The sequence below is a fragment of the Neopsephotus bourkii genome, unplaced genomic scaffold, assembly GCF_033783945.1.
Source record: "Neopsephotus bourkii isolate Nb327-2 ecotype Australia unplaced genomic scaffold, CSIRO-AGI_Nbou_v1 NB_1053, whole genome shotgun sequence".
NCBI classification, from domain to species: domain Eukaryota; kingdom Metazoa; phylum Chordata; class Aves; order Psittaciformes; family Psittacidae; genus Neopsephotus; species Neopsephotus bourkii.
This window is the reverse complement of record NW_026901542.1, coordinates 1,564,470-1,587,680: the sequence shown is the minus strand read 5'-3', so window position 1 is coordinate 1,587,680 and position 23,211 is coordinate 1,564,470. Positions and strand designations below refer to the sequence as shown.

The 23,211-nt window shown below is 40.2% G+C and overlaps 1 protein-coding gene across 2 annotated transcripts in view; it reads right to left on the bottom strand.

Moving 5' to 3' along the window:
- The window catches only part of PDZRN4 (PDZ domain containing ring finger 4), a 246,405-nt gene that overhangs the window by 97,740 nt on the left and 125,454 nt on the right, over nt 1-23,211 (bottom strand). The window contains exon 1 of one of the 2 annotated variants that reach the window (XM_061361172.1): nt 5,833-6,170. The exons of the other annotated variant lie outside the window; for it this stretch is intronic. Coding sequence (XP_061217156.1) covers nt 5,833-5,901 — 69 coding nt within the window. The 5' untranslated portion in view covers nt 5,902-6,170. Of the gene's footprint in view, nt 1-5,832; nt 6,171-23,211 lie in introns of those variants that run through there. 2 annotated transcript variants of the gene reach the window in all.

Sequence of the window (23,211 nt, the reverse complement as noted above, 5' to 3'; positions counted from 1 at the left end):
TCCCTGAATTTTTATCTCGCATACTATTGTCTGCTTTCTTATCTCAGGACTCTATCTTCCCTCTTGAGGTATGCTTAGGATCTATGTGCCTTTTACAAGACAGCAAACAAGGACAGAAAATGAAAGCCTGGCCCTTCTGAAGTCAGTGGCAACACTCCAGAGTTTCCTTATTTTTTTCAGAAAAAAAAGTGTTTTAGCAAAGGTAGTTGGTGTGAGATCCAAAATAGCATGTAGGCACTCAGCTATAATTGAGGTGTCAACGTTCAAAAGAACAATCCCAGAAATCCAGCTTAACATGTTTAGGTTTCTGGTAAATCAGATGACAACTCCTTTACATGTCTAGTTGTATGCATGGTTGTCTTAACAGACACCATCCATCCAAGTGGCCAGCATTGGTTATTTTAAGCAGTGTACATGTCCCCAGATCCAAATCCCCATGACACAGTCTGCCAGGACTCCTCAAGGAGCCCTCACACCTAAACACAGCTCTCTAGAGAAAGCCTAAATCCAGACAAGAGGTTGCATTTTAGATGTATCTTCTCCTGCAAGCAATTGGCATGTGGTGACTCAAAGCACAGAGATGAGGCATAGATGCCCAGGGCTGTGGGAACAGTTGATGCTGGCCAGTGAACACCCCCTAGTTCCATGGACCAGTACTCAGTGTGGGACAGTGAGCTTCTCCACCAGGAGGCAAGAGCTCAGTTGTTAGCAGTGCCACAACACTAGTATCTCTTTTGAGTACATCCTGTAGAAACATGGCAATGGGACTAGTTACTTAGATGAATGCTGCTCAGTTATCAGTGTAAAGCAAATAAGGAAACAGAATGAACAGCATATCTATACCTACTAATCACAAAGAGCATCTCTTATCTGTAGAAGTCAAGTTTTATGAACCTAGTTTTTAAAGTCTTTTCAGTTCAGCAAAAGTTCCTTAAGGAAATTCCAAGCAAGTTTGTAGGACACAGTTAGAAATGTATAACAAGTTTTACTTGATTACATTTTTACCATAAATACATTGCTGTACTAATATGAGACAGTGCAGCTTTGAGGGGAATTGCATAAAGTAAAGCTCTAAAACTGTTCAGCTAAGCTGAGAGGAAACAGAACTCCTACAAGGTTGCTGAATCCTTCAACACCTCAAATTTAGTTTTGAACGTCTTAAACAGACAGATCAGCATTCAGAAGAGTTGCCTAGAGAAATAAGAATCAGTGGGGTTTCAATTGCTTTGTTTAAAAATTTAGAGAAGAGCAAGAAGGAAAAGTTAGAAAATGCGGTAAGATCAAACCAGATCTACTTTTGCTACTGATTTCATTCAACTCAGATAATTTGATTATTTCCAGACAATTAAATTTAGAATTTTCTCCTTTCATATTCTCCAGAGGTAAAGGTGTTCTGCAACAGAATTTCTGTTAAAATAGAACTTAAGTATAAATGGACCCCAAAAATGTTTTTGTGTTGATGCAGCACAAGACAGTACTTTCCCATTGTTGCTGAAATTCATGAGGAGCAAAGGAGACACAAAACCTGCCCGCAAGTATCTCCAGAAGACTGATAGCTAATGCCAATCACCACACTGAGGAGTTGTAATGTAAATATCTCACAGGTCATAAGTACAAAAATGAACACAACTGGCTGGAGGTTGGCTCAGAAGGAAAATAAGGATCACATATTCTAGACGTTTTAATCCTATGCATAAATCCAAACTTCACCAAGACCAGAGGAGGCAGGTCCCAGTGACAAGAAACACTGCTTGCTCCCCAGTCTTCTTTCCTTATTCTAATGGCAGCTATCAGCGTCTCCTGAAAAATACAGAAGTGCTTCTGCTGTTTCAGTGGGCAAGCTTGATGTCTCTCTTGTGAACATCTCTGAATTTGAAGAGATGTGCCACTAAAACTCAGTACTTCAAGTAGCCCAAGGGATATCAAAATGAACATAAAATCAGAACTCTAAACTGGTGAAAATTTGAGCTTTATGCTAATTATGGAAACCAACATGAGAAGCAAACTGCATAATCAGTCTTCAGAGGATTTAAAAATGCTGCAAGCAGGCTCTACTATCATCTCAGGTCAAACGTAAAATATAAATATGCAACCTTCAAATTTTAATCCCAGCTCCACCACTGTCTGTGACCCACCCCAGACTGCCTCTGTTTTCCTTTCTAGCTTTTCTCCCTTCTTCTTAAAAACCTAAGGTCACCTTAACCAGGACTGGTTCTTAACTTGTAACAAAAAAGTTCACACTGGTCTTTGGTTGACCTCCAAAAGTACTGTGCTCTCTCTCTCCTTCCCCTCTTTTTCCCTGGGTTAACAGCATATTTTTAAAACAAAACATTAAAAATCTAGTAAACAGGAATAATTTCCACATAATATCCACAGAATTGTGTGAAAAAAAATTCATTTCCTCAAGTCTCACAAAAAGCTATTGATGTTCACTGCTGATGATTGATCAAATAGTGTTTTGTTTCATTCCCTCCAATCCTTGCCATATTTCTCTTACCCTTTCACTTAAATGGGAAGAGTTCTCATCACGCAGCTAACAAATCACTTAAATTCACTTCTTTTACCCCAGCAGTGCAAGAGAAAATCAGCTAAGAACAGCAGAGGTCTGCTCCTAATGGACATGAGCATACACCATGTCCTATCTCCTTTAAGTGATTTGACTTAGACTTCCTGGATGCACACTCATTAGCTCAATCCTGCTTAGTCAGCACACAGGAAATAATAATAATCATGAAGTGCCCACAAAGTAGCATGTAGAGCCATAAATTTCAAATTGAGACATCTTCCATTTCTCTACTGGTAAGAGGAAGAATAGGACTTGAGGGGAGGAGGAGTCCTACTCCTAATACCTTCTTATGGTGAAGTCAAAGAGCTGAGCATCCTCACGTCCTGAAGACAGCTGAAGAGGCACTTGGAAGCATAAGGGTCCTTCACCAATGTGTAGTGGTATCTCAAAAGCTTTCATTCTTAAAACATGACTATGTTATTTCTTGTTTTAACCCCAACCTGCACATGCAAGACAGTTATCCAAATAAAAGTCTCCATCACACAGGCAAATGCTGGTTCTGGAAAGGGCCTCCATGGTCTCTGAACTGCTATCTCAGTGAAAGGCAAATCAGCTTGGAGGAAGAGGGTGGGGGAAAGAGCGAGGAATTATACGTATTCTAACGATGTTTTCATTTCCTAGCAGCTCTACAATAAAAAGCTCTCTGTTGCTTAATCTGACCTTACTACAAACAGTAGCAGAAAGCATGCCTCGCTGTATGCACTTGCATGGTTTTCCTCTGCAAACACACTTTCCTTTGTTTACTGTTGTTAAGTACAGGAGTGCACAGACCACCCACAGTATCAGGTAGCCTAGCACAGGAAAGGTGAGCAATGAGGCTAGGATTGCTTCTTTGTATGAATATAAATTAATCTATCTGATCCACATACGCTAGTGAGCCACAGCTCATCCTCAGTCAGTTCATGTCCCTGACAGGCTAACTTGTCCCAAGCTCTCCAGAAATCATTCAGATGAAAGAGCCAAGGCTGTGGTGTAGGAATTACAGGACTGGCAAGTTAAAAAGGGATTTGCAAATCAAGTAGTAATGCCTGCCTTGGCTTAATTTAATTTATCATCTTCTACTGCTGCTTCCTCCCACAGCAGCAAAACAGTGTTATACACAGAAGCAGTTACGGTGTGAGATACTACCTGATCTCTACTGCAGCACCTGGTTAAAAACATGCTCAGTATCCTTTGGGTTCTGACCTGCATAAACTGAAATAAAGATAGGAATGAGTTTACAGATGAACACAGGATTTGGCAGTGAGCACACTAAGTCATTTCTCTGCTCTCCTTCTGCACCTTATCAGTGACATTTCCTGAACAGCACAAGATGCAGCACCAGGCTCACTGCATTTCAACTCCCCAAGGAAGCTCTTTCAGATCCTCCCAAGGATTACACTTTATCTGGCAAGCACCAGAGTAAAAAGTGAAAGCATTAGTTCATTTTGGTTGTTCACATGCACAGACACTCCAACTCAACAGCAGAGAGGATAACAGATAAAGGGAAGAATTTCTCTAGAATCTCCTAAAACCCCACCTTTGGGTGTGCTGATCATTTCAACAGCATTTATTACTATGCAACATTACTGCTAGGAATATTTTGAAAATGCATTCACTCTAAACCAGGCACAGCCTCTTTTTTCACTACACACATACAGCCCTTTAACAAATGTCTAATCCCTTTCATAGCACAACCTGCATTTCTTATTCCCTGGCACAGAAAAGCAGACACCAATCTACTCTGCTCTATCCATTTTACAGTTTCAGATCAGTTTGGCAATCCAGAGCTGTGGAGGGGGAAAGGGAGGAGAAGGAAATCTGTGCTATGCTTTTCCCTCTGCTATTGCTGTAAGAAAACATGATGATGGGATTACAACTAAATATTGAACTACGGGGAAGTGTTCCACCTAGAGACTATCTTCACCAGTCAAGGCAATGGGAAGGTTACCTGCAGATGGACACTCTGTTAGGATTGAATATGCCTGCTGTTCTGTGGTAAGAAATGATGCAGAGGTATTGCCCCCAGTAGTAATTAACAATGTTAATCTTCTTCTTCCTCTCTATGGTGATAAAAAGTGTCATTTTTATATTTAATTAATGCAGAGGATCATTTTGGAAACTGGCTAATGAGGCTCTGATCACATTACCATGAAAATGTGCATTAACACCACAACTGAGAAGGCTGCTTCATGTGTAGAGAATCCACTTTGTAATTAGCCCACTGTGAAATGAATCACGTCAGGAGGAACTCGGAGGGAACCAGTCGGCAATGGGCACTTAGCTGCTGCTGTGCCAATAGACCACCAACACCGTAAACTGTTTTCTCTCCTCCGCGCTGCCTGTCAGCAGCAGCGCAGTCCAAAACTGCAAGCGTTCAGCCTCCGTCAACGGCAATGTGTCAAAGCCAGGACAAATTACAGAGAGGGAGAGAACAGATGCTGAAAGGCACTAAACTTAAGTATGCGAGGGTCTGCTGTGCCAAGAGGAAAAAACAAACAAAAAGCTGCAAATCAAATACTGATTCAATAGGATCTGAACAAAAATTATGGGCTATTATGGTAAGTGCCTGTTTTGTCTTTTCTCATCTTATACTGAAGGAGTTGGGAACACATCAGCAGCACACTGCTACACTGCTACTCACACTGTTATGATGCTGAAAGAGACACCAAAATATCTAGATGGGATTAAGATCTTTGTCTAGTAGTAAACAGAAATAACAGACACAGTGAAAGAACAAGCAGCACACCTCACCCACGGAAACCCTGATTTACTCAGCACCTGTTTAAATGTGATGAGCACGTTTCAGCATAATTTCAGTTTCAATTGATTAATCTGAAAATTTAATATGCTTCTTGACCAGCACAGACATGCCATAAAAACTTTGTTCCTTAACTTAGAAATACCTGAGATCACAGACTTAATGCTTTCAGAGGCAGCAGGGTAACTTATCTGAAATCAGTCTTACTACCAAAGCCAAGAGCTCCCTTAAAACATCACTGATACGGTTCAGTGAGACTGTTGCTATATGACTGACATCTTGGCAGAAGATGCACAAAAATGTTAAAAGAATCCCACAGGAAGTCATCTGAAGGGGGAGTGGCAAACGAACAGAAACAACAGGCACCCAAAATACTAATAATTACCAAACCCCCCAACAACAACTTAGCTAGCAATTCTGCAAAGGAAAAGAAAAAGGCAAAGCAAAACAAAAGCATTTCTACTTACTCTCTCTAAAGAACACACATTTTTACCCTGGAGATGCTGGTAATATCCTCTGCACTCACCTGTGAAACTTCATAGAGCAGTTTGTAGTGCTCCTCTCTCTTCTGGAAAGTGCACAGATTGCAGCCCATCCTAATAAGCAACACAAGAGCAAAGCCTCTAATTTCCCCAGCACTGAAAGGCAAATGCACTGACAGGGAATCACCCTCCAGACTTGACTACTGTTTTTCATTAGTCACTCCAGCTCCGAAACACAGGCACACCACTGTTAGCTGGAAGCACAAGGCAGGGCAGTGTGTAGCAGCATGCTCTTCTTCCCTTTCCCTAACTATCTTACACTCACGTATACACACACAGAGTTTCGACTCAGTTCATGGCAACACTCCCCCTGTCTCTGCATCAGTGCACATGACTACACAGATTCTCACTCATGAATATTAATAGCCCCTCATTGATTATTTATGACAGAACGTGTTAGCGGGGAGGGGTGTCATAGCTGCTGATGATGACAGATGAATATTCACTAATTAAGAAGCAAATGTACTGTGGTTAAACAAAATTCACTTATGTCAATACCATCTCTGTTTATTAAGGTTAGAGGGACTTAGCCTCACGTATTTCACCCACGCTCGCCTTAATTTTTACAGTAATCGTGAGACTAATTCATGAATGGGGGTGGGCAAGGTACAAGTCAAGTCTTATGTTAGGTCTCCACCTTGTGCAACAGGGATCACAGAATACATTTTAAATGTTTGCAAGCATTTTAGGAGTGTGCTTGTGAAACCTAAGCTGATGTTGCTAAAAATTTAAAAGAGAGAAGGAGAGAAAATTAACCCAAATGGCTACATTGCTAGCTTCACCTTTGACACTGCCAAATTTAGCCAAAATTCCAGTGTACTCATAAAAGGTATAAGTCTATAACAACTCATCAGACATATTCAGTGTATGGGGAAATGCAGGTGTGTCTGAGCTGGTGCTCTTTACATATATATACACATATTGTGCTCTTTATTAAATAATCTTTCATTCAAATATCTTCTGGCATGTAAAACAGATTAATAGTAATTATATCGCAAATTCCTAAGCAACTCAAAAGATAACCTCTTCAACACCTAGATATCAAAGCTTTTATTATAACGTGCCGTTATATCTAATTTTACCATTTCTAAATTTGATTTTAATGGCTCCACAATTCTCAGTGTGTGTATAAAGGCAAGGATGCATTTAAAATTAAACCCACATGTTAAATGTTAAGGCCAATGGGAATCACACTTAATTCCAGGCTGACATTAATTCCTATATTGTATATCACGTAAATCCACTGGTAGTTATGCAAGATGCAAAGCCCAAGCCATGACAAACCAAGACAGAAAATAAAAAAAGTTGCTTCTATTCTATCATTCCTTTCTCAGCAACTCTGCCAAGCAAGAACTATGTCCTTGTTCCAAAGCATCTTTAATCTGGAGGGGATAGCAGGTGGGATCCAAAGCAGAAATAATTACTTGGAAACCAATGAAACCAGCTAGTTAAGATTGACACTAAGCCCTGAAGAGTTGTAATTACTAAGCATTGATGTACAGCTACTAATTTTTCTGGTTTTTTGGGTGCAATTTCCTAAAAGTGCTTTGTCAAACATTTAAAATTGATAACAGGAAATGATTCTAATGAGCACTAATTGTTAACAAATTGGCTTTGCATCTAGCAGCACCTCAACCACCACCAACACCGGGTAGGAAGAAGATCAACAATCATGTGCTGCTTATCAGTCCAGCCTCTTGGGATGTAATAATCCGATTTTCTGGGCCTTAATTTTACCTAAGTGCCTGGATGAAAGCCAAGCAGAGAAACCTACAGGAAAAAATGGACCATTATTGAGAACTCTGCATATTAGTAAAGTTTGCTAGAACCAATGTGTAAATTACAGATAGGCTGAGACTGAATCTTAATCAAATTGCATCTCCTTTAATAAATGAACAGAGTCAGGAAGATCTGAATAATGACCATTAACTGAGCAAGCTCTTCTTGTATCAGCTTCCAGCACTGCTTTGAAACACAGCATTAATTTTTATTTGGTGGAACAACCTGAGCAGGCAGGTTTGGTTCTAAACTTTCCCAAAGACCAAAGTTCAAGGCCGAACCATGGAGGCAGGTTCATCACTGTTAGAAAGAACGAGTCTCTGTTCTCCTCCACACTCCCACGAAACGCTGTTCATGCTGAGAGGCTTAAACCCATGAAGCAAATATCAACTTAGTCTTTGAAGGTTTCTATATTGTGAGGTGCAGAAGGATTCTCAGATGTGTAAATTCTGAACTTAAAAAAGTCAGATCAATGAACTAGACAACAGTCATGCAAGGAGAGCCATGCCATCTTTCGATGAAAGTGTTCTCTCTTTTTACTGAGACTTCTTCCTCTGACACATAACATAGTCTGAAAGCTAAACTACATTCATAAAAGGAGACATGATTTGCCAAGGTATATTTTTGATAGTCCTTTAAAATTGGTTCTTAAAAAAGGAGGGAAAGGATGTATTACTACAGGAATCCAGTTGTGTCGGTAAAACAAACAAACAAACAAGAACAACAACAAATGAAGTAAGCAATGGAAAACTACAGTTAATTTTTCAGCAGTTTCCCTGACAGTCTCTTTTCTCATTGCTCTTCCTCTGGTTCTTTTGTTTCCTTCTCTGAAGCTGACACAGGCTTCTCCATTCATCTATCAAGTGCCTGCCACCCTCTGCCCACACAGAGAGTAAAAGGGTTCTGTCTTCTGCTTCTCCAGCCACTAATGGGCACAGTCTGCAGGACTTAATAGATTTATTTGAGAAGGAAAGGTGTACTTCCAGATTCTTCAGCTCCACCTTAATATACTGCTTTCATTTTATGTGTGGTGAAAATACCAAACTGTGCAGCACAGAATGACACTGAAGGAAAAATTTGATTAAACTAATGACTAAAATACGATGTGCGTTGGTCAAGTTGAATTTGAGGCTGGGGAGAAAGCAACCTCTTTCTTCCCTTCCTTCTCTCCCATCTCCTAATTCCCCTCCAACATCAAATTTCTAGCTAAAGGGACCAAAAAGGTACTAAAACATAATCAAGTAATTTTTATTCTACATGAAATTCAAAGATATTTGAATAATTCAACGCTTTCCTTGATTGTGGAGTTTTCCATGTTCATCACCTACAATTTAATGTTACCATAAATACTAAAATCATAATTTATAGTCAAACCAGGAATGCAATAATGCAAAGGGACGGAATTTAATTTCAAGTGAGTTACAGCAAAATTTCTGTTAACATTTTCAAACAAGGTGCCCTTGTTTAGGTCCCCTAATTCATTTTAAGTGTCTACACGATCACTTACATATTTGGCAGATATTTTTGTCATTGAGGTACAGAAATGGATTTCTAAGCACCCAGATTTGAAAGTTTAACATTGCAAAAAACTCAAGGCAATGACCCTGAAAATAAAAGGCCACTGACTGCTTTATATATTTATCAAACAGGTAAAAGATACAGAATAAAACATAGCATTCATTTTATGCGTGGATAGTGAAATTGTTGGTCCAAACTCAATGATGAAACTCAGCAACTCAGAGGCAAATGTGGAATTCCAAATTTCCTTTGCATTCCCTTGAATTCCCATTCTCCTGAATTTACCAACCCCACTGCATTTACCCTACAAATTCTTAAGAGTTCCCAGAAACGTAGCTCACAGAATAGATGGCAATGCGTTTTGTAGTCTTATGGCTGCAGACATGTAGAACAGAAGAAAAAAAAAAAAAAACAGAAAAAAGAAAAAAAAAGGGAGTTGGAGAAAACATTTGCGTACCCTCACTACCCTAAACAAAGGCCTGAACTTATACGGCTTGACCTCATTCTGGCCAGATCTTTTAGTTAATTATGATGGACCTTTTGGAGCAAGCCCAGAGGAGAGCCATGAAGATGATCAGAGGGCTGGAGAACCTCTCCTATAAAGACCGGTTGAAGGAGTTGGGCTTGTTCAGCCTGGAGAAGAGAAGGCTCAGGAGAAACCTTATTGCAGCCTACAGTACCTAAAAAGGGCCTACAAAAAAGCTGGAGAGGGACTTTCCACAAGGACATGTAGTGACAGGACAAGCGGAAATAGCTTTAAACTGAAAGAGGATAGATTTAGATTTGATATACGTGAAAATCTAATTCAAGGTAAAAATGCACTGTATGTTTTCCACAGACATCAGAACACACAAAATGTGTGATTAAACATAAAAGATTGTGTATCTACAATAAAATTCAGTACTTGCATGAACATTAATTTATGTTCACAGGAAAGACACTTGTTTAAACTCATATCCTTTAGCACAGACACTGAGATGTCATGCGCTGCTCAAAGCCACAGCAAGAATAAGGGTGGTGGGAGAAAAGACAGGATATCAAATGCCCACATGCTGTATTTTCCAAGATTGTAAGTTATCTGAAGACTACCCAGGTCTACCTTACTGTAAGTGAAAAGGCCTCTGTAAGTGGAATCTTCCATTAGGCTCAGATGGTTCCTGGAAGGTAGGAAGCACCTACAACATCCTGTGATAAAAGTCCAGTCTATTGAATCCTCCTTTCCCTTCCCCTCCCCACCATGGTTAAATTGACACTGAACTATGGAATTTCTGGCCCAAAATGTACATACACATGTAGAGAGAAATGGAAAACAAGCACATGCGGAACCTTCCCTGCTGTAATTGCTTAGAAGAGGACTTGTCCTTTTTGTTCTACACAGGAAAAAAAATCCCAAACCATCAAATAAACCCCCATTTATCTACTAGTCTCATGTGAATGGGCTGGCTAACTTTCTTTGGAAAAGTACCATTCCTTTACCAGATCTGCTGCCCAAACTTCAGACTGCTCAGATGCCTTTTTATTTTTGCCTCTTTCTCAAAGTTTCATCCAGGATACTCTTTTCTGAGGTTTTTAGTGAGAGTGTCTTCTTTACTGTTTCTTAAACTACTGCCATTATCAATTACAGAAGCATTGCAGAACACCAAATTATGCCTGTACTGAACTTTAAGGCCTTAGGAATACATAAAGACATCGAGTGGACAGTTTTGGTTAAATTAAGCCTTTACAAGCCTTCTCTAAATTAAGGTCTTTGTTAACAAATTCTAAGAGAAGTTGGACTTTCTCTTGACTTTCTCTACCTCATCAGTCAACTATAAGGGAATTATCTGACACATCTTTACTTTTCTTAACCATACAATCATGTGAAACCAGACTGATAGGTCTTCACTGTACCAGAGAGTTTCAGCACTAGGGAGTTTAGAATTATTATTGAGTGCAGAATGAGTATAATTACTCATAAATAGGCCTGAAAGGATTTAAAAGAAACATCAAAACCTAAAGCAGCTGAACAGAGTTGTGGGAAAAACCTCTGATTATAAATAAGTATGTCAATAAACCATGTAAATAAACACTACACAATGCAGTTAGGGAACACCGGCAAAATGTCCAGAGTCATGGTCTCTAACATATTTATTTCTACTCACAAAATAGATCTAGAGGTGTGAGTAGTTTCCTTGAATTACAGGCTTAATGTTTAACCACAGTCAGAAGTCAAGCAGAATGTGTGGAATTTTAGGACAAGACTAACAACAGAGCAGAAACTATCATCACAAAACTGCACAAACCCCAGCAATACTCATATTTGAATACAGCTGGTCTTTCCATCTCTGCATCATTTAATGGAAATGGAAGAGTTATGAAGAACAGATGACAAACGCGGGTGTTTGTTAGTTCTTTTTCCCTGCATCTTTCCCTCATACAGAAGCCATTTTTTCTCACATTACACAATGAAATAATCAGACAATATAAGGGAGTCTGTTTTTTTTCCCCAAGCAATTTGACTGTTGAATTCGTTAGCAAAACTCACTGGAACTAAAAAGCAGAAAAGGGTTCAAAAAGGTGTAAGAACTTTATGACAGGCAATTTTCAGTAGTCAACTGCCTGCTTAGGAAGCCAGTAATTCACCAGTTCCTGGGAGCTATGAGAGTCAGCACAGCAGCAAGATTTCTCTCTATGCACCCCCTTGCTGATAGCTTGCCTGTGTTTTATTGTTGGCGTCTTCAAAAATCTAATATTGGCACTATGATCCCTTTACTAACTCAATTCTAAAGCTCCAGATTTACCAGTTCTTGCACAAAAAGCTAGAATACGTACTAAGCTGAAAGCTCCTTAGCTAATGTTAGCTGGTAATACACTATATAGTCCAACTGCATTACAAGGCTTTATTAATGACTGCATTCAGAACTTCAAACATGTTTATAGAAGTACATTTTATTATTGTACTCACTGGTTTCAAAGCTTTCCAAGCTACAGCTGTTAAAAAAATGATCAGAATTTTCCTCCACACCTGAAGATTGAACCTGAGAAGCTTTCTTACATCTGTGTGGGAAAGAAAGAATGTCTGGAACTGAGATATCACACACCAAGCTCAGGCTGAGACCAAGCAAAGGGAAGTATCAATGAAACGCCTCAACAAGAAACTGAGCCCAACTACAAAACTAATTCAAATGCTGAAGCAGGAGGAACAGGTTCAGAGGATGAGAGCAGTGAAGACTCCTTGGCTCTGTTCTTTCCTCTGATATCTGCAGCATTAGAAAACCTCTTCTTTTTTATATTCTTATAAAGTGTGTAACACCTCTCTTGCGAGAGCATTAATTCATTGAACCTTTTAAGACTTTTCAGAGCTTTTAAAAGAATGTACTATGGAGAGCTGTTACATCCATCCAAGTTCTTCCACTGAGGCCACCCTCACAGTCTCCAGCACACAAGCACAATTAAAATGTCTTATGTGGTTTCTCAATTAAAAATTTTAAGTAATACTCATGGTGTGCTAATCAGTATAAAAGTATAAAATAAAAGAATTAGTCATGACTTGAGGAAGTCCCTTGCAAAAAATGACAATCACAGTGACTAGAGGGATTAGAAAAACTAAATGAGAGCTATACTAAGGCCAGGGTGATGGCTGAATGTGTCATCATCCCAGAGTGGCTAAAATATATGAGCTAGAGGTAGACTGAACTATTTCCTTTTCAGTTGACTTTCAGTTTAAGTACCATTAGTTGGATACATCTGTAAGGATAGCCTTGGCAGATCTTAGTATTTCAAAAGTGAGGTAAAGATGCTGAGAAGAGTAGCTTGTCATGAATAATGCACCATCATTATAGAGACATATTTACCAATACAGGCACTTCACTGTTCACTTTCAAAGCTCATACAATTGATAATCCGGAAGAACTGTTGAAGGATAGATGCAGTATAATAGATTATTCTGCTTGCCCCTTATAAATGGCCTACTGTGCCCTAGAAAAACACGCTGGGATTAGGAAGTTTTCATTGCTATGAATGGATTTTCATGGTATTGAAGCTCAAAAGGAGACTTTTACTGAATCAGGCCATAAAAACATCTGCTTTCCTCCTTTACCAAAGCACAAGGATGTTGTAATAAAACTGTCAAAAGTTCATGTTACTATAGTAAAAAGTAGCACCGAGGCAGAGGTGAGATGGTTTTGTGTAACAAATCATAACTTCATCACCCTAAAATTAGTATTAGGTGGTGTATGTGAATGAATCCCAAACCTGGCTCTCAACGCACACCTGATAGAATGGTGGATGCAGGAGTGGCACCACATGATGCTACAAGAGGAATCATCCACACCACTCCCATATCTGACAGCTGGCTAGTTTGATTTAAAATCACAACTTGAACTGAAATCAACCCTGTTTGTTGACAGTCATTAACAGACAGCCATATAAGCACCATTAATTTGGTTGTAGTCAGCAAATGCTTTGTAATGATCTAAAACTAATATGGCTCTCCCTCCTATAAAATCCTCACAGCATCAAAGGTTTACTTTGTACACTGTGCTTTCTAAACCTTAAAATTACTGCCAGTGCACCTGCGTTCTGGAAGATCATTAGGTAAAAATCCCAACGAAGCCAAATTGACCTGGCTTTGGTTACCTTGCCGTCTGCTCTAGAAGAAAATTAATGTTATTAGATGTGTTTTTCCCTGAAAATTGCTGGTGTTTGGTTACAGTGCCAGCTGTCTGGGAGGTGGTGGGTCTGTCGGATGCTGACACGGCTGGCTGCCTGGGCAGAGCCTGGTCCTGGACCCCATACTGGTGCCTCTGGGACCCCGTGCCAGCTGCTCTGCCAGCGTTGGGGCACCGTAAGCCCCTGCAGCACATCAGACCTTAGCCTTGCCAGCAGCTGGGTTTTGGGGGGTGCTCTGCCCAAAAACTCAGCTCCCTGCAACACTCACCCAGCCCATCGTAAAACAGAAACACCAGGTCTGAACTCAGGTATAAGGAGTTGGACAGAAAAATGACAGAAAGAGTGAAAAAAACTCCTGCAGAGCCACATGGGTAGAGACAAATGAAATCCAATTAACAGTGTCTTTTTCTTCTATTTTGATGTCCCATGCAAAAGAAATCAGCATAGCAAATCCTGCCTTATCTCCGACCGTAATTTCAGATCCTTAGTCTAAATCTGCTTTTTCCTCTGGAATAAAAAGTCAAACCCAAAAGCTTGTCAGCTTCAGAAGGGAGATTTGTCACACGCCAGTGGTTTCCAAGGTGGGGGTGCCTGCATGGCCCTTGCTGCCTGACCACAGGGACACCTCTGCCACACAGCCTTTGCTCAGCTGCTGCATCCCCTGTGCTCATCTTCAGCATTACTGCAGCACGCCAGGGCTTCTGGTTTGTCTGAGTCCTCTGGCCAGGGGCATTAAAAACAGTTCTGAATATAGCTTCCTAAAACAGCTAAAGGACAACATACAGCAGATGAAAAACATTCAGTCACATTACAGTCAAAGAACGGCTCAAATTAAAGTGAAGTGCTTAACTAATATTTGGCACAAAGAACATCTGAACCCTACAAGCACCAAAATCACTTAAAGCAAAACTTCAGGTGGGAAGCAGGAATTGCAGAGGTATGGATCTCAATTACTTTACCAAGGTTGAAGCAGTTAAAAACCACAGTGTGTTCTGAAGAACAGAACAGTAGAGGCATGTGTTCAATCCCTGAAATAGTAGCAAGACCAGTCCAATTTAACTGGGATGAAAAATCCTTCCCAGTTAAATGTTGACACAGTTAAAACACAATCTCCCTGAAGTTTTGTATTCTGGATTTCAAAATACACTCCTCTTGAACACAGTGCCAAGATCCCTAGTGTATTTTGGTTGTCAGTATCAGTCATAAATAAATATAAAGCAGACTCTAAAACAGAAAAATATGATGAGAAATTAAAGACAAATCTCCTGCTCAAAGAATCTTTGTTTTGTCATTCTCCAGTCTGAGGGCTGGCAAGAGGATGGTCTTGAAACGCTTCTTCGAACCCAAACCATTCTGTGATTCTGATCTATCTGAATGTATTTACATACCAGGAAATGTCCACCCTGCTCTGCCCAACAGTGTAGTGAGTGCCCTTGGTACTTTCATACTTTACCAAACAATGCTTTCTCTTAAAAATAATGTAAAATAAAAGCACATCCTTGCAGGGGTAATTCTTCAGGAGATACTGTCTGGAGTTCTCCATCTCAAAAAGTTCAAGGACACTTGCACAGCCTTTGTCAACTCCTCCTGGAAGCCAGATCCTTATAAGAGTTTTGTATTTGTAAGAGTTTAAAGATGCTCGCAGACAAACACATACCTTCCCTGTACCCCTGCATCCACTCATCCACTTGCCCATTCAGACCAAAGTACTCTGCTATAATACAAAAATGATAAACCTAATCTCATACACTCCAAAGATCGTTTCAGTACTACCAAATCATCTAACCTCAAAAGGAAAACAATGGGCTACAGGCCACATAGGTATCTCCTGTCCACGTTTCTACTTGCCATAAGACGTTGGCCCCCACATTTTCAACTCATGGTCTTAAGAGAGGAGAGCAAGATGCTCTCATTTACCACAGGGGAGGAAGTGACATTTGTGAAAAATGAATTTATTTATCAGGCTTCAAACTGCAGGAGGTATGTATGTCAGCATGCACACTGGAGGGAAAAGCAGCACATTTCCAAAACTCACGTTTCATTTTTACAGAATTACACTTCTCACCTTATAAAACAGAAAGATCTTTTAATAAAAGGTGAAATATTTAACCTTCTCAAAGTCAATGCTTACTCTCTTCTCTGCGATTGCCCCTGTAGAGATATGAAACAAATCACAGAGGAAAAAAGAAAAAACAAGGAGAAAACCAGCTTGTGTGTGTGTAGTTTTTCTGCAAGACCTTCGCATCTAGTCTGAATCTCTCATTTCTATTCAGTTCTTGTGCAGGACACTAGGATTATATGTATCAACTTAATTCAGTGATAAGAAAATCCTTACCATAAATCCTACCATGTGGGACAAATCTGTCAAGATCTTGATTATCAAAACAAATGAACAGACACTAAAATGTGACATACGTAGCATACACTTTACATGATAAATTAGTCCTTGTACAACTGACAGACATACTGTAAGGGGATGTTAAGGTTGCTATGGCAAACAATGCCTTTCCTCCCTCAGCTCCTGAATCACAAGTTTTCTGAAAGTCATTGACTTCTATCAAAAGGCAACACATTTTCTATGGTTAAACACTCCCTGCATGTAACAAGACATTTCTCTGTCCTACTGTGGTCTTCTTCAAAAGTTACTGCCCTCAAGAGTAACCTTGCCATGTCACTAGAGCAACTAGCCAGAAGCTGTAAGGTTGTTGTCTTCCCCTTCAGCAGACGTGTTCGGGATTTACTGTAACGCTTCAGGGATCCAAATAGTGATGGTAAAATAAATTAGGAAATGTACTTTATCCTGCAGTAAGCAGCAACACTATCAGCTCAGGGAAAACAAGAGTCCTGACTTCGCTAAAAATGTGAACTAAAAGCTGTTTAGCTAGTTAGGATCCTACACATCCCTCATGATAACTTCATAACTGGGTTATCATATAGGAACAGAAGCTTCATCAGTAATATTACCACTTTTGGTTGAAATAAAAATCATGGGGAAATACTCATGATTTCAGCATACTTTTCATCCAAAATGGTATTTGGAACTCTCAAGCGCAGAAAAAGAGCAAAAGAAAAGGAGCAAATCCCAGCGAGAATTTAGTAAATCATCCTTAACAGCTATTTCTGTCAACAAGACATAAGTGCGAACCCAAGAGCTCTCCTGCACAAAGACCAAAACTAGAGAGAGTAAAAGGTGTGGGTACATTCCTGATGCAAGGCGTTCAGAGTCTAAATCTGGATGGGCTCATCCTTGCTGCAGAAAATACACAAGTCTTACACAGTAATCCTGACAACTTCACTGGCTACTCATGGAAACCTGTCAGAAATTCAAATTAAATTAGTTTCTCCTGTTTTTCTCAGTAAAACTCATAAACACAGCTGTGTTCTCATTGACTTCAAAGGGGGCAGCAGCTGACCACAAACTCTTACTGAGGTATTAATTTCTCTGATTACAGTGTTTTCTTTCTTAAGTTATACCAGAGATGAGTATTGATCACCAGGTGACAGGGTGCAGACACAAGCTATGATCACATTAAAATCACCATGTGAAATGTTCAGGTTTCCCTGTGTCCAAGGACTGCAGAAGGTGCTTCTGTCGCCTTTCTACTTCCTACTGTAGTTCATTACATGAACATTTCACAAAAGGTCACAATTCAACTGATGAAATCAATCATTTAGGTGTTTTCAGAACACATGCCATCCTAATGGCAAGTTAAGTGATAAAATATGGATTAGAAGCAAAGATCTTGAAAAACTGTCATCCTCAGCTAGCTTGCCTAAACCCTCTCTGCACTACTGGTGGAGACCAATTTATATAAAGGTATATCTTCCGTCTGAAAATACTTTTTATTCCCTCAGGGACAAGCTGAAGAGCAAACAATTTTGACCAAGTAAAACAGTTATTTTTAACACCATTAAATTTAACTTGTACAAAAATATCTATGTGCCAGTAAACTATTTACATAACAATAGAAGTCAAGATTCACACAGAATTTTTCATCCAGAGGTATCAAAATATCTCACAAAGTCAGGTGATGTTGTCACCATTTTACAAGCTGTGTCAGTAACCCTGAAATCTAGCAATGCATAATACTGAAATATGACAAAATTCAGTACCAGCATAGAAAGCACTAAGAAGTTCTGTGGTGATGGAGCTACGTGGCACCAAGCAGGTGATGGAAGAGCAGTAACACACCAGAGGATGGCATCTAATGAATTTCAGCAACTATTTGAGATAATAAAAACATTTCAAGACCTTTGTATACCTTGCAAAGGAACAAAAAATAGTATGATATTAAATCCAATTTCAAATAAAAAACTCTCTGGAGGTAGCTCTTACATTACACTGCAGAGAACACACATAACAAAACTGGCACTAGCTTCCAGCCAGCAACACAAAACTATACAGTTTTAACTCATTTTCTCCTCTCCTTCCTTTACTAAATGGTGAGATTCTACTTCAGTGTATCCTGTGCCCTGCCACAACTCTGCATTTATTTCCACATTCATCCATTCAGTACTCCAAATAGGCCCCTGCTGCTGTGCACTGCTCTGTCCATCACACCCTGCTCCTTCCTAGCTCTTCTCTACCTTATTTCACTTCACCTTTGTCTCCAGAATTTCCGCAGTGTTCTCCCTCCTGTGCGTATTCCCAAGAGCTGAACTCTAAAATAACCCCTCTCACTGGGCAGCGGGCTATGGATAAGACCTGCCAAAGCCTCCGAAGCAAGCTGTGCTCAGCCGCGCTCAGCATGGCTGCTCCCCAGGACAGTCCCAGCTCGGGTATTAAAGCAAGCAACAGCTCCATGCCTGCTTTCCTGCACACAGCAAAATAAACCAGGATGCCTGGGTCACAGGTTTAATTGATTTTTCTTGTCTTTCAACCTGCCTCAGAAGTTAGTCTGATCAATGCTATTTCACACTCTCCAGTGCAAGCTTTACTGATCTAAGCCATCACTAAAAACAGATTCATCAAAGCCACACCAGGGGAGGCAATATTTATCCCCTGCAACATGCAGGGAATGTCACGTTACAACTTCCGCCTGGCTTTCCTCTTCTATTAGGAGAGCCAGGGAAGGAGGAACGGGAAGGACTCGCACAGCTGAAGCGAGCACTGGCACTGGGAACTGATGTTGTGTATTTATCCACTCGCATTAAGTATGGAAGAGGCAGTCACAGTTCGTGCTCCCTCGGCGCTCTTGCAAATCCTCATCCTTTCCATCTTCCAGTGGGTGACAGAAAATAGCAGTTACTGACAAATGCTGGGGAAAGCACAAGACCTCACCAATAAATAATAAATGCATCCATATCTCTACACCTCCTTCCTTCAAGTCCACACAAAGTATAAGAATCCCCATAGGAAGTTATGGAAGCTGCCAAGTCCATTCATAAAGGCAAATAAATGAACTTTTGTATTGCTTCCCTACATTTCTTAAGAATCTGAATAAAAGCTGCTAGCTAACAACACAGCAGAACATGCTCATTCACCCGCACAAGACAGCCTGTTCCTTGCTGCCCTGGTGTGAAGGGAGGTAACCAGAGGGGTTACTTGTGCCACTTCAAGCACCTGCTTGTTCCCTCTCCAGTCATCTGCTCTCATTCCTTCTTAGTTTGTTACCTAGATGGAGTTCTTTTGAGGACAGGTTCTCAGTTCTCTTCAATGGTGAGTCTATTGCTAATCCCTTTGATGCTTTCTCCAAATCATCCACATTGTTTTTCCATATGGAATCAAAAAATCCCCCTGAAAGGTTAAGCCACATCACAGTTTGACTATTGTCAATCCTGCCTTCTGTAAACTGAATATATCCATTTTGAGTAATTTTGACAAGGTAACATATTTTTAATCACTTCCCACCGAAGGTGGCCACCAGAGACTCAGATACTGAACTCTTATCTGTCCCTGTTCCCCCAGCCCTTTCTTAACACATCCAAATTAATTCTTACACTTGCACCTGTCTACTGCTATTTACAAAGCTCTATAATTTGGGGATAGCTATGCTATTTCTTCTACGCCAAACTTCTTCTGGGATCCCATTCACAGATCTTAAATTGATTTCCTTCAGGGAGTCCTTCTTCACCAGGTCTCCCACAATGAAATCTCAACTCCCCCTCTGCATGAGCTGAGTTCTGGGTTTCTCCACAGATGGACTGTGACATCCTCAAATCTGGCACCCTCCTTTACTTCTGTCTTCTTCTCCGAACCCAGTATGTTGGAGAACATCAAAAGAAGAGTTTTCTTCTCCCATTTTCAAACAGATCTATTCCTAGAAACTATTCTTCCAAATATGGCATAATACAGCAATCCAAGGCACTTTAAAATTAAAGTGCAAGGGGGTGAATAAAATATGCCCTTCTTCTTGGGACTTAACTAACACAGCTCAGAGCCAGGAATTAGGACCTGCAAGGGACCTGCAAGTACTTCTGCTGATTTAAACAACTGAAAACATCTTACGCAGAAAGCACACACTGAGCCTGTAATTGGATCTGCTGTAATCAAACAAGTTTTCAAAAGCTGCAGAAGCAAACACTTACCTCAAGACACCACAGCAGGGCATCAAATAACAAAGAGCTTGAAGTCACCACCCTGGAGGCTCTCAGTTTGACCTTTGTGTACAAACCAAGAACGATTGCAATATGTTCTCATTTCCCATGACCTAAGTATCACTTCATATGACTACTGACTACTACATTTGCAGCATGAGCCACGAGTTTCCCTTCAAAAGGCATTTCATCATAAAAACAGACCTTAGCATTCACCGTATTCCCCAGCAGAAATAAGAAGGCTGTTCCCAACGCTTTGGCCCTGCACTGTCTGCTAATTACACCTAAAACATGATGAAACAGTCAGCTGGAAAAGAGCCACCTTATCTTTGTCCTCCAAAAGAATTTTTAAAAGGATAAAGAAACTCCTGTTTGAATCATGAGAATGAGCATCTTTCAAATATTGATAATACCATTCATTCTGAAGAATTACCAGCTCTTCATGTCTGTAATACCCCAATCAGCAAGGCCTCCTCCCCTCTCCCGAACCCTCCATTTAACATGCTTTTTTATTTATAGAATTACTTTACAGAGATATATATTAGTGTATTTTTTCAAAACAGATAAACACTGCCAAAGTAATTACTAAACAGATCTTTCCCTGCATAGCCAACCGGGGGCTCAGTTCTGAAAACTCACGCTATTAATAAATGACACAGTGCAGTAAACTAATTGTATGTAAAGTAAACGGGTGCATGTTTAAGAATCTTAATTACTCTTCCATGATTGCTTTATATTCAATTCCTAACATGCAGGTAACAGCCTTTAGGATGATAAGCAGTTTAATTAGAAAGCCAAGATAAGAAAAAAATGCCTTTAAGTTACTGAGTTTCTTCATGCTGGCCATGCGATAACTTGAGCACATAGTTCCCCTTGGTATTTTAAAATATGAAATGCTAATTCTACCTAAACCTTTGTTTCCTCACACTATAACAACTGCTTTATATGTCATTTGCTTCCCTGTCTTACAGGTGTCAACAGCACAGTTTAATTAGATCACGAACCGCAACCTGTCTTTAATCTTTGAGTGGGTCCATGCAAGCGAGCAGTGTCCCACACTCCATGGCTGGAGTGAGACTCCCAATGAGCTGAGACAGTGGCAGCAGCATGCTTACCCTTTCAGCAAACTGTCTCAGAGGATGGCCATTGATTTCCTAGTTATTATGAACACGAAATTATTGAATGACAGATGATAGAGTGTTAGGTCCTACAAGTATTTTCCCAAATGGGTTATCTAGCTGGCGTTGCCATGGTAACGAGGCTGTTTGACAGTGCTTATGACAAAGAAGTCTTTGCTCAGAATTCAGCTACAAAATAGCTCCTTGCTTCCTACCTTATCCTCCCTGGCTGCATCTAGCACTTCCTCAACACCTCCCCAGCCCATGCCTCCAGCTCCAACCTCAACCACGGTACAGCACTGCCACCAGCCATCAGCCCTCAAAGACAGCACCCTGCCTGTGGCAGGGTATGACATTTTTGCCCAGGATAATGTTTATCTCCATAAGATAAAGTAATAGGTTTGACAGTGCCACATCCATGGTGAACACAAGCTCTGCATCAGGACACACAACTGAAAGCCTAAGAGGAACCACATTCAAACAGCCACCACCTTGCACAGAAAAAGGTTAAATAATTTCTTGCCCACATGTCACTTTTGTTGCAGAAACACAGTGAACTTCTTTTTGATTTTTTTTTTTCTTTTCTTAATTGTAATAACTTGGGAGTTTGGTACAGAATGGTGTCTTTATTTACGTGCAGCTACACAGTCCAAAGCACAGTCACTCCCCATCTCCCCAGAGCAGCACACATGCCCCTGTACGACAGCATCTTTATTGTCAGGGAGGAATTCACAAGCAATGCTCTCTAAGCAGCTAGGAACCACAACTCCACACCAAACAACACAGCAGGGATGTTGCAAAGGCTTAGATCAAACAAAAAGCAAAGCACAGCAAAGAGTTACACCTCTGGAATACCTGCCTAAGCTTTTCTTTCAATTAGTCCTTCTTCACCTTCAAGTCATGACTCTTCTTTGTTTTCTCAGTTCTTTTTTTTACTATCAGGACATTGCATTAATAGCTTAGAATAAAACACAGGTGCTCACCTTCTCCAAGTGCCATCACATTTGCTCAACTCTTCTAATTATAAAATACCTTTATTTGGAGCTTCTGACTCCCAAAGACAGCTACTTTATTAAAAAAAAAATAGAATTCTATGTGGATATAAAATTATGGGCAATAGTAAGTTATTTCACTTAAACTGAATTGCCCACATTTTAATTCACTGGTAGTTTTCCAGAAAGATAATGACAGGAGAAGGAATTACTGAAGGACAGCTCGAGAAGCTCAGGCTTGTTGCAAAGGGGTACCACAAGGATGCAGCCAGGAAGGTTCATGTGGCTGAGTTTTGCTGCCCAAGTTGGTAGTTGCCAACTCTTCTCTGCATGCAGTTAGCACTCGTTTTCACCCTGTGCATGCCATTGTAAATTTTACCATACTTTGTTCCCATGCTGAGTGGAGATGAGCAGCATCTCAGCTGCCATTGTTTGAATTACGTGTGGGTGGGAAAAGGGTTACGAAATGTAACAGTATTTTCAATAAGAATTAAGTTACCCCCGGCTGAAGGTGAAAAAGCACACCTGGGAAAGCTGGAAGCAGATCTCACTGTGAAAATATATGTTTGAAATGTGCCCAAATATTCCCTGATACTGTTACCAAATGAGAGGCTTTTTTCCTCCAATCTCCAATAAAAATCTATCCCAAAAGGTGTGGTTTATGTCAAGTGGGAAAATAAAACCTTTTAAAGCACACAGCATAATGGGGGCAAATAATAAAAACAAAGAAATTGAGGACTACGAATAGAGTGAGAAAATTGAGATTAGT